We start from the raw sequence: 12,388 nt of genomic DNA, 5'->3' as shown, positions 1-12,388 counted from the left end.
CTTGCTTGGGAATGATCTTTTGCTTTCCCTCAGGGTTGCTCCTGGGGTGGCTGGTTTCTATGTACTGCATCTATTCCCCTTGAATTACTGCGTTTGGTTTGAGGAGATTGAGGTGCTGAGGTGTGGCAAGAGAGGAGCAATGAAAGTGGGGAAGGGCTTGGAGAAGAAGTCCTATGAGGAGCAGCTGAGGGACCTGGGGTTGTTCAGCCTGGAGAAAAGGAAGGGGAAGGGAGACTTTCTACCTCCCTACAACTCCCTGAAACAAGGCTGGAACCAGTCTCCTCTCCCTAATAAGTGATAGAAGGAGAGGAAATGGCCTCGAGTTGCACTGGAGAACATTGAGGATGGCTATTAGGAGAAATTTCTTTACCAAAGAGGTTCTCAAACTCTGGACTAAGCTCCCAGGGACTGGGTTGAATACTCATCCCTGGAGATGAGACAGAGATGCGGTGCTGAGGGACACAGTTTAGCGGCAGACTTGGTAGAGCTAAATAAGGGTTGGGCTTGTTGATATTTAAAGGTCTTTTCCAACCGAAATGATTCCCTCAGGGCCATGGAGCCATCCCCTCCTTCGACGAGCAGCGGCCCGAGTTGGGGGTGGTGGGACCCGCTGAGGGGACAGGCCCTCGCCCCGGGGATCCCCCAAGCTCAGCGGCGGCACGCTAGCGCCGCTGCCCTTCCCCTAGGCCCGCCTCAGCTGCGGGAGACACTTCTCTTATCGCCGGCGTTTAACGGACACCCCCCCGGCCCGCCCGCGCTGCTGACGTCACGCCGTCCCGCCGCCGGAAGCTGCTCCGCTCCCCTCGACGTCTTTCCGCTTCCGCTCCCGTCCCGTCCTTTCCGCCGCGGCGCACGCGAGGTAGGAGTGGGTTTCGGCGCTGCTCCGGAGCGAGCGGCCCGGGCGGGGTCCTGGGGAGGCTCTTCCCACCATATCCAGGCTGCTGTGAGGCCGGGGGAGGGACGGGCGTGCCCCGGGCTCGCAGCTCACGGGGAGGGTGGCGGTGGGGACGGTCTTCGTAGGCCGGGCCTGGCGAGTCCTGCTGTGATTCTTCCAGGTATTACTGCTTGGTGCCTGTGCTTCAGCGGCAAACCGAACGCGATGCAGAACGACGCTGGGGAGTTCGTGGACCTCTACGTCCCTCGGAAATGGTAAGCGGGTCCCTTCAGCGGCAGGGGGAGCCAGTGGGGATGGTGGGTCTGTGATGCTTGGGACGGTTGGCAGTGAACTGACCAGAGGCCGATTCAGTTGGCAGGTTGTGTTGGAGTAATGAGTATCTGAAGACAAAATTACTAAATTTTCTTTCTGGTTTTGTATTTTAAAATGTTTTATATAAAGTGTATGTGTCTTTTGTTGTACGACTGTTAGCCTTAGAGTGGTAGATCGTAGATTGATAGTTACTTAAGTTGGAAGAGACCTTTAAAATCGTTGAGTCCAACTGTTAATCCTGCACTGCCAGATTAACCACTAAACTGCATCACTCAGCACCATATCTACACAGCTTTTCAATCCCTCCAGGGATGATGACTCCACACTACTCTGGGCACCCAGTTCCAGGACTGACAGTTCTTTTGGGGGAGAATTTTCTCCTCGTGTCCAACCTAAACTTCCCCTGGTACATCTGGAGGACATCTCATTCTGTCAGTTGTTGCCCAGGAGAAGAGACCAACCCCCACCTTCTCCAGCTTCCTTTCAGCGAGTTTTAGAGAGCAAGAAGCACTTCCTCAGCTTCCTTTTCTTTGGGCAGAGTCTCCTTTAAATGTGCTTGAAAGTGCATTTTAATTTTCTGAGCACTGAAAGCTTAAACTCTTACTGTCTAAACTTCTGGTCAGGCTTTAATGCATGTAGATTTGTCTGTCCATTTCCTTTTGTTTTCACTATGTTTTGTTATTTTATTCCTTAGCTCTGCCAGCAACCGAATTATTGGTGCTAAGGATCATGCTTCAATTCAGATAAATATTTCTGAGGTAAGTTTTGTAACAGACATGATAAGAGAGCTTCTACCCTTTGATGGAAGTTAAGAAGTCTAACAGCTTATGACATGTCTCCACATAATTCATTAAAGGCCATAGAAGTTTAGAACTTGAGGGTTTCCAAACATAGAAATATGTTGTGATGTTATCTCTGGTTATTTTTCTGCACATGGAAAATACTCATTAGACAGAACTTCATAAATCTTTGTATGCTGTTCTGTCTCTTAAGTGTTTCACTAAATACAACTTCCTGACTCTAGATGTTTAGAATTAGAAATTAGGAAATTTCTTTTCTATAGAAAAGGAGGAGAAGTGGTGCTTGATTCTAGGAGAGTCTCACCGCTTCTACCTTCACCTGTCTGTAAGAAAGCACAGTTCCTCAGTCCGTCTCTCTGCACCCTGGGTTTAAATTTTCTCGTGGATATTCTCAGTGTTTGTTCTAGTATGTCTAAACTTCAAGCAAAATCCAGTTTCCAGAGCAGAACTCTATTCCTGGGTCTACTTTGCTTCACTGAAATGTCTGTGCTTTGCTTGAATCATGAATCATTTGTGTTAATACATAGAAGTGCTGCTTTTGTGTTCTGTGAGCAGCTTTATCACTTTATTGACTCAGTGCTTGGGGTATTATGTGCTTGGAATTTTTCCCAAGGCATGCTGTTTATCTGTACTGACTGGTGATGTACATCTAGTTTTATTTCTGTAGCATAGGGAATTCATTCTTGTTTAATTTCATCTTCTCAAGGCAGTGTTACTGTGAATCCCTCCAAGCTTAACATACACGCTGAGAAAACCACAGCAGACCTTGACTCCTGCAGGATCCCAGTTAATCCAGTGGGCTCCAGTTAATTTAAACTCCTTTCAGCATGCCTTTGTTTACCCCATGTGGTACACAATGTTCCTATAGTTTATGAGCCATGTAGCCTGATTGATTTCTTTTGAGTGGGAGACACAAGGCTAAATTCCAGTGTTTTTAAATAACTTGAGTCTCTTGTGTTATCTGCCTAAAGAAATAATTTTAAATGCTCTGTTTCAAATTTCCTGCAAATACTAAGACAGATACTTTCCTTGTTCATTGTGTTTAATTCCTTCAGTGATCCTTGTAGCTTGTTTGCAAAGGATCAAAGATAAATAGAACTCCAACTCACAAAGTATTGCAGGGTTCACTACACTATTTGATTTCATTATTTATATTATGTCTTTATGATCTTTTTTATGTTAAACTTCTCAGCAGCTATGGAGATGAGACAATGTGTGTTCCTCAGCTTGTTTCTATCTTTATAACAATACTTTCTCCTTCCCCCTTTCAATTCAATTATCCCTAATACCCTAATGAAAAGAAACAAGAAAAAACTAACAAAGGCAGTGAAATCAACATGGAAACTTTACATTGAACTTTACCATTTTTTCAGAACTCAATTTTCTTCTTCTGGCTACCATTTTTTCTTGTGTTCTCATTATATTGTGTGATCCATTAAATTTTCTAGCTGCACTATGTAACTAACTGTAAATTCGAAAAGATAATTCATATCTGCAGCATTTTGACAAATAATTTTTGCCCTTAGGTGCTTGGCAAGCATGGCAGGAGTGTAAAACTTTGTAAGAATCTCTATGGAGTAACTTGTTTGTAATTACAGGTTGACAAGGTAACAGGCAGAGTAAATGGCCAGTTCAAAACATATGCCATTTGTGGACCAATTCGTAGAATGGTGAGTTAATTTCTTCACCCTCAAAACAATTGTGCTTCTTTTAATACCAGTTAATCGATTTTCAGATTTGTATTTGGCCATGAAAACACAATGAGCCTTCAGCTCATTCTGGTGGAAGAGCCTTTGTGGAGATAGTGAAGGCAGAGTGAAGACCTGAACAAATTCACTTACAGAATCATAAATTTGTTTCAGTTGGAAAAGGACTTTAAGGTCATCTAGTCCAACTGTGAACCAAACACTTGAAAGAATGAGTTTTTTCCTGGTTTTATCCTCAGTCCTTGGGCTTGTAGAATGATCTATGTTCTGTTGGGTTTTAAACACTGAAGGATGCAAGTGGATGTTTTTTAAGACAGCACAAGCTATTGATATCTGCCTTTGTTGTTTATAAATAATCTGACATTTATAATTAAAGATGCTGCTACCATGTCTTCAATTTGTCAAACATGATCTGAAGGTTCCTAGAGTCTATCAGAGGTCTGCTCACCCAAGAAGCACATCTTGTTAATTCAAAGATGTGTTTTACCAAGTTCAAACTCTTTTGTCATTCTTTAGGCTAAGAAATCATTTAACAGCTTGTTTTGAAAACTCTAATCTGGACATAGAAATCTGCGTTAAGAGGTTGTGCATTTCATTGTGAGCACTAAACACTGCAGCTGCCTCTTTTTAATGTCTCAGCAAGTCCTTGCTCACTTCAGAATCATGTTTGGTTTTTTAAAAGGGGGAATCAGACGACTCCATTCTGCGTCTGGCAAAAAATGATGGAATTGTTTCCAAGTAAGTATGTTTATCTTATCCTCTGACAGTTAGAGGGGTGACTTCCATAGCCAAATCCTGCTTTTTTTGAGATGAAAATGTGCACCCTATATTTATAGGAGGGGCTACACAGTTGGTTAGAAACATTTAGTGGAGCTGGTTGAAGCAAAACTAGTTTGTAACAGTGTTTGTTTGATTTTCTTCTAGGAACTTTTAACTGAAGAGACTTCAGTGTGGAACATCTGATGTAAAATAAACAGTTTGAACCTATGTTATGTTGTGTCTTTTGTTGAAGTCATAAACATCATTGGATTTATTACAGCTCATCTTTAAAGACTTGGAAATGTGTGTCTTCAAATAATACACAGATTCTTTTTATGAATTCTTAAATCAGCTTGTAAAACAGGGCCAGGGCTGAGAATGTAGAATTTCCACTTCACTCTCTGGTTCTCTGTCATCCTTTTCCAGTTTTACTAAGTTTTGCAATGAGTCACTGAAGATTAAGGGTTGGAAAGGGACCTTGAAAGATTATCCAGTCCAGCCCCTCGGCCAGAGCAAGATCACCTGGAGCAGGTCACACAGGAGCAACACATCCAGGCGAGGTTTGAATGTCTCCAGAGAAGGAGACTTCACAACCTCCAGATGCTGTAGCTGTGCTAAAGAACCTTTGGGATCTTTTATTGTCACTTCAGTGGGCCGTGGTGCTTCTGGCAGTATTACGACTGCATTAAAGTGCAGAAGCTCTTCACAACCTTCATTTTCTTGTGCAGAAACTGAGTTCAAGTAAGTGCTAAGCAAGAAGCATCTGCTGGTGGCACTGAGATATGGGTATGAGAAAGGAGAAGGATGTTCAGAGAAGAGCAGGCATTTATGTCTTGAGTCTGGTTAAAAACATGGGCACATCTATTGTGAAAAGAGATTTGCAATTTACTTTGGCTGTAATTCCCCAAAGACAAATCATGGCATCTTTTCTGGTGATGTCATGTCTCTGGTTTTGTTTTGCAGGAGGGATACAAGAAAAGGCTGTATCCTGTCTTCCAGGTTCTGCTTTTGGTTGGTAGGTTTTGTTGGCACAGACAGGGTTATCTGTCATGTGGTGTTTATCACATAGTGTGGGTGTCATAGGTGGGTTTGGTAGTTACAATATATTCTAGCGTGGTATGACTAGTGTGGAAAATTTCCCTTGTCAGCCACGTTTTACCAGTTTCTTATAATTACAGTATTCACAAGCTTGTCCTTAGGTCATGTGTTCTGATCTATACATTCTCAAGAATTACTGAGAGGTTATACTCAGTTTGTACCATGTTCACTCCTGGGGGGATCATCTCTAGGACAAGGTTTGCAGTCGACCTCACTCAGATCTCTGCATGAGCCCTCTCAAGGCATTCTGAAGTGACAGAAGCTGGTTTGGTGATGCTTTCCTGTTGATGCTGTAAACTGTCTCCATGCAAAGCTGGTTACTGTATGGCTTATTCCTGACCTCCTTGCAAGTTGCTGTGGGTGTGGGAAACAAGGCTTAGCTTTCTCTCAGGAGAGGCTGAAATAGGGATACTATTGCCTCTCAGCTAAGCAGGAGGAGGGCTGAACTACTCAAGTGTAGCACCTTTGTCTGTATCTGTGTATTGCTGACTTTTCAGGCATGTCAAAATGCAGCATACTTAATTTGGAAGATCCTGTTGATGCTTTCGAGCCCAAACTTAGCAAATCAGGCTTTGGTAATGTTGCAGCAAGGTGTGGGGTTTTAAAATTTGAATCAGTTTTTTTTTCAAGTCATCAAGTGAATTAGGATTTCAAGTGTAAGCCACTGCAGGGATACATAACTAAACCTTTGTTTTAGAAGCAATTCAGCAGAGAAAACCAAAACTGGCAGGCTGTTAGCCTTTGTTAGCATAGCTATGAACTAAAACATCTTTGGTTGCACATTCTGTCTTCTCACTGATAAGGCTTGAATTTACTGTTCCTCCTCCAAGCTGATAGAACTTGTAAAAGATAAACTTCTGGATGTTTCAAGGAAGGGGGAACTGTTTAAAAGACCCCTTAAAAAAGGCTTCAGGTTGAAGTTAATAATACAGAAAACATGAGAGATACACCTTTTAAATACTGAAGGCAGAAAAAGAGAAATGACCCCACACTTCATTTTTGAGCCATTTTTTTCAGACAGCCAACCATGTAAGAGGCATTAAAAAAAAAAATGAGGAAGGGGAACTGTTGTGATTCCCCTGGAAATAATTCATTTTTTTTCCAGCAGATAAATCTCTGAAAACAATTTGTGGAAAGACAAATAGAGTCCCCAGATTGGAGAGATTTTAACTTGGCTTACATCCAATCCTCATTACTTTTCCTTTGTACACAGTAAAAGGAGATAAGTTTTAATTGGACATGATGTTTCTTTCTGACATATCTTAAATTAGCTGCTTCTGCCTTGGCATTAGGGTAAGACTTTAAATAAAACCAGTTACTGTTTACTGCTGATAAATGCCTAGTTTACCAAAGGGTTTAGATATTGTTGACTTGCTTCTAATCCCCCTGGGACTCTCTTCATCAATGTGGATTTCAGTGGAATTCCTCCTTAAGGGCAAAGTGAACTGTCTGCTTAAAAGCTTAAAATAAGCTTGAGATCTCTCAGATCATAGAATCACAGTACTACAGGGGTTGGAAGGGACCTCTGCAGATCACCTAGTCCATCCCCCCTTGCCAGAGCAGGTTCATCTTGAGGAGGTTGGACTATGGTGGAATGCAATAATAAAGCATCAAAGTTTTCTGTACACCCTAGGAAACTGATCAAATTGAACCTTGTTTAGTTCAACTGAAGTCTGTGATGGTAAAGTGGAGTAAAAGACAGAAAAGTGCTTAAGGGTTGCATTTAAAAACAGGATCCTTCCAGCTCTGGCCATAGATAAGGAATAATAACTGCCAAGGGGCAGGGATTGGGATATGAAACCTTGTTCTTGGAATATGAAATAATCCTGCTCTGGCAGGAAAAGGGTAAATCCAGGAGGCTGAATCCTGGGCAGAGCATTGGTACCTGTGTTATAGGGACTGAGGGAGCTGTGTGAGAGGTGTTCACCTGAAAATAAAGAGGATTTCTTTGCACACAAGGTTTCTGAAGTGACTGAGCATAGGCTCTGCTGTTGTGTGTTTTTTCTCATAAGGAATGCCCTGCACACAACTGTTCTACAGCAGGAGTGAAAAATACAAATTAATGCAAGTCTGTTACTGCTGAAGCTTGCAGGTCACAACCAAACTGCTGCTTCTGCTCCTAACAGCCCCTCCTTATTCTATTTTATCTCAATTCCTTACATTATAACACCTGGGAAAAGCATGGAAGGTTGTTTGTTTTTTTTTCCATTTCTTTTTAACTATTAAAACTCCATTAGCATACAGCTCTTCCAGGTTCACACTTCTTGATTTAAGTATTGAAGAATTATGCTGTGATTGAAAGCTTTCTTTGCTTTGCAATGCTGTTTGTTGCTGTTTGTCCTTTTCAGAACGTTAAAAAGTGGAACCCAATCAATTTTTTTAATTAATTTCTTGTCAAAGCCTATGAAATGTTACAGTAAGATATTCTGAAACCTGGGGTTCAACTGGAAATGTGCTGTGCTGAAGGCTTGCTGGAGATTCACATCATCTGCACTAACTAGGCTGCATAGAACTGATAAAAAATCCTAACAAGGGAGGACACATGTCCCCTTAAAAAACAATTCTGAGTTGCATTTTCTAATATTGTGATGTAAAATGTTCTTTGTTTTCCTGAGACAGGAATAGTTCAGACCTACTAGAGCCATGAAAGGGAATGAACTGTACTTGTACTGTACAAGATGGACAGAGTTGTCCTTACATGGTTACATTGCACCAAGTCGTGAAATTCTTTTCTGTTACTTACGAGGACTTGGCAGTGACATCCTAAAAGCATCTGATTTAACTGGGGCTATTTTAGTGTCTTCAGCCAAAATTTTGCTGTTTGGACAAAGCCTATCTGCTCCTTAAAGCACTTGGGGGTTTTGGTAGGAGCTTAGAGATGTCTCTTAAGACCAATTTTTCTTTTAAGCCTCAAGCATTCTTTTAATGAACTGCATGGTGTTGAAAAGCTTCTTCAGTCAATCTCAGCTGTAAGTGTGTTGTGCTCAGAGGTCCAGGGTTAGGAGGTCACTGCATCTTCTGTTGCTGGGGACACAAAATTAGCAGCTTGCAAGGTGCCAAACAGGCAAAACATTGCCAAGACTGGGAGAAGGCGAAGCGACGTGCTCCCCTGACATCACTTGTGCTTCACTGCAGAAAGGAGCACTGGGACTCAGAAGAGGATACAAAAGACCAAGAATGGATTTCATCTTCATGTGTATCCATGGCTGCTGCTCTCTGCCTCCCAGCTCAAGTTCCCAAGGAGAGTGTGGAGCAGAGGCTGTCTCACTAGTGCTCCCTGCAGAAAGGAAGCTGGGACAGCTTGTCAGTGATAGGGTTTATTTCCCTTAAGCAGGCAGTGGAGCTGCTGGCTGCAGAAAGCTTACCTAGAGGGCTGAGCTAAGCTATTACACCAGGTCTGGCAGCAGTTTTATCAGCTGGATGTTAGGGAGAGCTGTCTATTTCCATCTCCTGATCTGTTGAAGTGCTGTCACTTACAGCGCTAGGCAGAGATATAAACACCTCTGCTGCAAATGCTGCTTTGAACAGGTTAAGGGAGGGTTTGATTTTAGTGAATTCATTGATGACTCTTTGTGTTGAGTCATCCCAGGGGAGACAGCTTCCCCATATGGATGTCAGGCTAATCAACCATGGAAAATCAGAGAAAACTAATTAGGCATTTTTTTTCCCTGCTGGGAAAGGAAATACACTATTGTTTGACATCAGGCAGAAGTTCTCCTTGACTAAACCCTCAGTAGGAACTGCATGTACTGAGATTTTAAAATTAAGAACAATTAATAAGGTCAATGTGGAGTTTGTTGGGTTTGGGGTTTTTTTCTTATATTATGATGAGAAAGGTATTATTTTAACATCTGCCCAGAGAGATTGTGGAGTCTCATTCTCTGGAGGCATTCAAAACCTACCTGGTTGTGTTTCTATGTGATTTACTCCAGGTGATCCTGCTCTAGCAAGGGGTTGGACTAGATGATCTTCAGAGGTCCCTTCCAACCCCCCACCATTCTGTGATTCTGTGATCTTTTCTCAGGTAGCTGATAACAAGTAAAATAAGCATGGCCAGGCTGAAACAGGCATATAATTCTGCAGCATATACACCAGAGCTTTAGTCTGTTAATGAATCATGTCCTGTGGTTTCTTTCTACTGGCCTGGGACTGTGAAGAACAGCAGATAGATCCTCTTTTGCTGAGGATTTGAGCCTCTCAGTTTAGGGGCAGAGCAACAGCTGATTTTTGCAGCCTTATGTCAGGCTGACCAGGTGGTCACCCAGCTGCTTGCTTGTCCCCCCTTAATAGGACAGAAAATAAAATGGAAAAGCTCAGGAGTGAAGGTGGGTTTGCCCTGATTCAACCAAGTAACAAGTGATAGGGCAAAAAGAAATGGCCTAAAGTTGTGCCAAGGGAAGTTTAGCTTGGATATTAGGAAGACTTTCTTTACTGAAAGGGTTATCAGGCATTGGAAGAAGCTGCCTAGGGCAGTGATGGAGTCACCATCCTTTGAGGTATTTAAGAGTTGTGGTGCTTAGGGATATGGCTTAGTCAAGGGCTTGCCAATGTTAGGTTTGTGATTGGACTCAATGATCTTAAAAGTGTTTTCCAATCTAGGCAATCCTGTGATTGTAATCTGTGCACTAGGACATGCCACACACATCAAAATTAAACTGCTGGTTAACTGCCTCGCTGCTTTCAGAAGACAGCAGAGTCCTGAGAAGCATCCTGATCCATCTATTGATGCACAGAAAGATGCAATGCACTGATGTAAAGTTACTCAGACTGTCACCCACTCAAGAGCTGCAGTGCCTGCCTGGTAAGTAAGGTTCAGCAGAAATGCTAAGTTGCTACATGTTTTACTTCACAGAACAACATTTTCTTAAAGTGTTTGGCACAACACTGTTTGGGTTGCTCATTGAGCTAGGCAATTTGATAGTTCATGCTCTAGGCAAAGTGCTTCAAATGTCTGAGGCTGAATAAAAATAGCACTTCAAAATAAATTGGGCAGTGCACTGGGGAGGTGGCAGAGATCATTACTTGCAGCTTGTCCTTGGTCCATTCAGTTCTTCCTTCTACAGGGGCTAGAAAGGCTGGGGGTTTAATTCTCCCTTTGACTAGTTAGAGGCTGAAAGAAAGGGATTTACATGGCTGATTTCTGTTCTGGCCAGTGGAGCCATGCTCACAGCAAATGCCCTCTGCATTCCTGGGAAAATGGAGTCATTTGTGCTGCAGCACTCAGCCAAGGGCAGGGGCTAGATGGGTGACTACAGCCCACAAGCCAGCTGTGCTGAGGAAATAATGACCTTAAAGAGTTGACACTGCAGTTAAGTTCAGTGCCTGCTGAAGGGTCACTTTTGCTGCTGTCTCGTGTCTGCTCCCAACTGCCTGGAACCAGCCTCCCCAGAGTTCAGTACATTAGCTGGTCACCTCAAACTTGGAAGGAAGAGTTTCCAGGCAGGCTGACCAGAATCTGAGGATCTAAAACTGCCTGTACCCATAAAAATTTAATTTAAAAAAATGGAAGCTAACCCCAGATGGTGATGATTAAAACATGAACTACAAAAGGCACATTAAGGAAGCAGCTTTCAGGCCACAAAGTGTGTATTACCTGAGAGAGAGCTTGATCATTGCAGTGCACATCTTGATGCACCACTGCCTTTGGAGAGTCTGCATCCTCCTGCAGAAGATAACAGCACCCAGCTTTGGGTCTTTTGATCACAGAGGGCACTGATGTCTCAGCAGTCACCCTTGTGCTAAGTGCTCAGACCATGTTAGGCATAAACACTTTCAGGGTGAAGGGAGGCAATTTTATCAGGCTTTTCTGACCTTCTCCCAAATGCTGTGCTTGTCTAGGGAACAGGAGGCTTTGCAGGTATGGGACAGGTAGCCCTGTACCTGCCAGTCAGTGGCACTGCCACCAGCTTTCATTTCTGATCTTGGCCACTGAATGATTGGTATCAGACCTGGTTTGGGTTTTGAGGCCCCAGACGCAGATCTCTTTAGTTTCAAAAAGTATTGTTTGCACATGTCTCTCTGGGGTTTCTTTTCCAAGCTGGTTTGAGACTATCCTGACAACAGAGTGAATCCTTGCCTCAGCTGGAGCCAGTGCTGACTGAAAACCTAAGTCAGGAAAATCTCATACACATATTTGTACAGCAGCTTTCCATGCAGTTATGTAAAAATCTCAAACTGTGTCAATTCAAGATATATCTTGTGGCTCACATCTGTTCTGTTACTCAACTCTCACTGCTTTCAGTGCTTTAAAAAAAAAAAAAGAAAGACAGGAAGAAAAAGGAAAAAAAGAGGAAAAAAAGAAAGAAAAGGAAGAGAGAAAAAGCAAGAAGGAAAAAAGAAAGAAAAGGGAAGACATAAAGAGAAAGAAAGAAAAAGGAAGAAAGAGAAAAAAAGAAAAAATAGAAAAATAAAAAATTATGAAAGAGAAAGAAAAAGGAAGAGAAAGAAAAAGGGAGAAAGAAAGAAGAAAGCAAAAGGAAGAGAAAGAAAAAGGGAGAAAGAAAGAAGAAAGCAAAAGGAAGAGAAAGAAAAAGGGAGAAAGAAAGAAGAAAGCAAAAGGAAGAGAAAGAAAAAGGGAGAAAGAAAGAAGAAAGCAAAAGGAAGAGAAAGAAAAAGGGAGAAAGAAAGAAGAAAGCAAAAGGAAGAGAAAGAAAAAGGGAGAAAGAAAGAAGAAAGCAAAAGGAAGAGAAAGAAAAAGGGAGAAAGAAAGAAGAAAGCAAAAGGAAGAGAAAGGGAAAAAAAGGGAGAAAGAAAGAAGAAAGAAAAAGGAAGAGAAAGGGAAAAAAAGGGAGAAAGAAAGAAGAAAGCAAAAGGAAGAG

General features: G+C 42.3%; 1 protein-coding gene across 1 annotated transcript; it reads left to right on the top strand.

Moving 5' to 3' along the window:
* Positions 1-829: 829 nt before the first annotated feature.
* Positions 830-4,677, top strand: RPS21 (ribosomal protein S21). Its single transcript, XM_054392032.1, has 6 exons — positions 830-859; positions 1,056-1,149; positions 1,902-1,965; positions 3,606-3,677; positions 4,396-4,451; positions 4,638-4,677. Exons 2-6 carry the CDS (start codon positions 1,100-1,102, stop codon positions 4,645-4,647), a joined length of 252 nt encoding a protein of 83 aa, XP_054248007.1. The 5' UTR covers positions 830-859; positions 1,056-1,099; the 3' UTR covers positions 4,648-4,677.
* The last annotated feature ends 7,711 nt before the right edge of the window (positions 4,678-12,388 follow it).

Source organism: Indicator indicator, chromosome 24 (assembly GCF_027791375.1).
Source record: "Indicator indicator isolate 239-I01 chromosome 24, UM_Iind_1.1, whole genome shotgun sequence".
NCBI lineage: Eukaryota > Metazoa > Chordata > Aves > Piciformes > Indicatoridae > Indicator > Indicator indicator.
Note: the sequence above shows the minus strand (reverse complement) of the source record. Positions and strands in the feature narration are given on the sequence as shown.

Bases quoted from the DNA above. Each gene is read 5' to 3' on its own strand.
- RPS21 (XM_054392032.1), top strand. From the start codon at position 1,100: ATGCAGAACGACGCTGGGGAGTTCGTGGACCTCTACGTCCCTCGGAAA. The intron at 1,150-1,901 runs GTAAGCGGGTCC...TTTATTCCTTAG, and splicing joins CTCTACGTCCCTCGGAAATG to CTCTGCCAGCAACCGAATTA. The intron at 1,966-3,605 runs GTAAGTTTTGTA...TTGTAATTACAG, and splicing joins TTCAGATAAATATTTCTGAG to GTTGACAAGGTAACAGGCAG.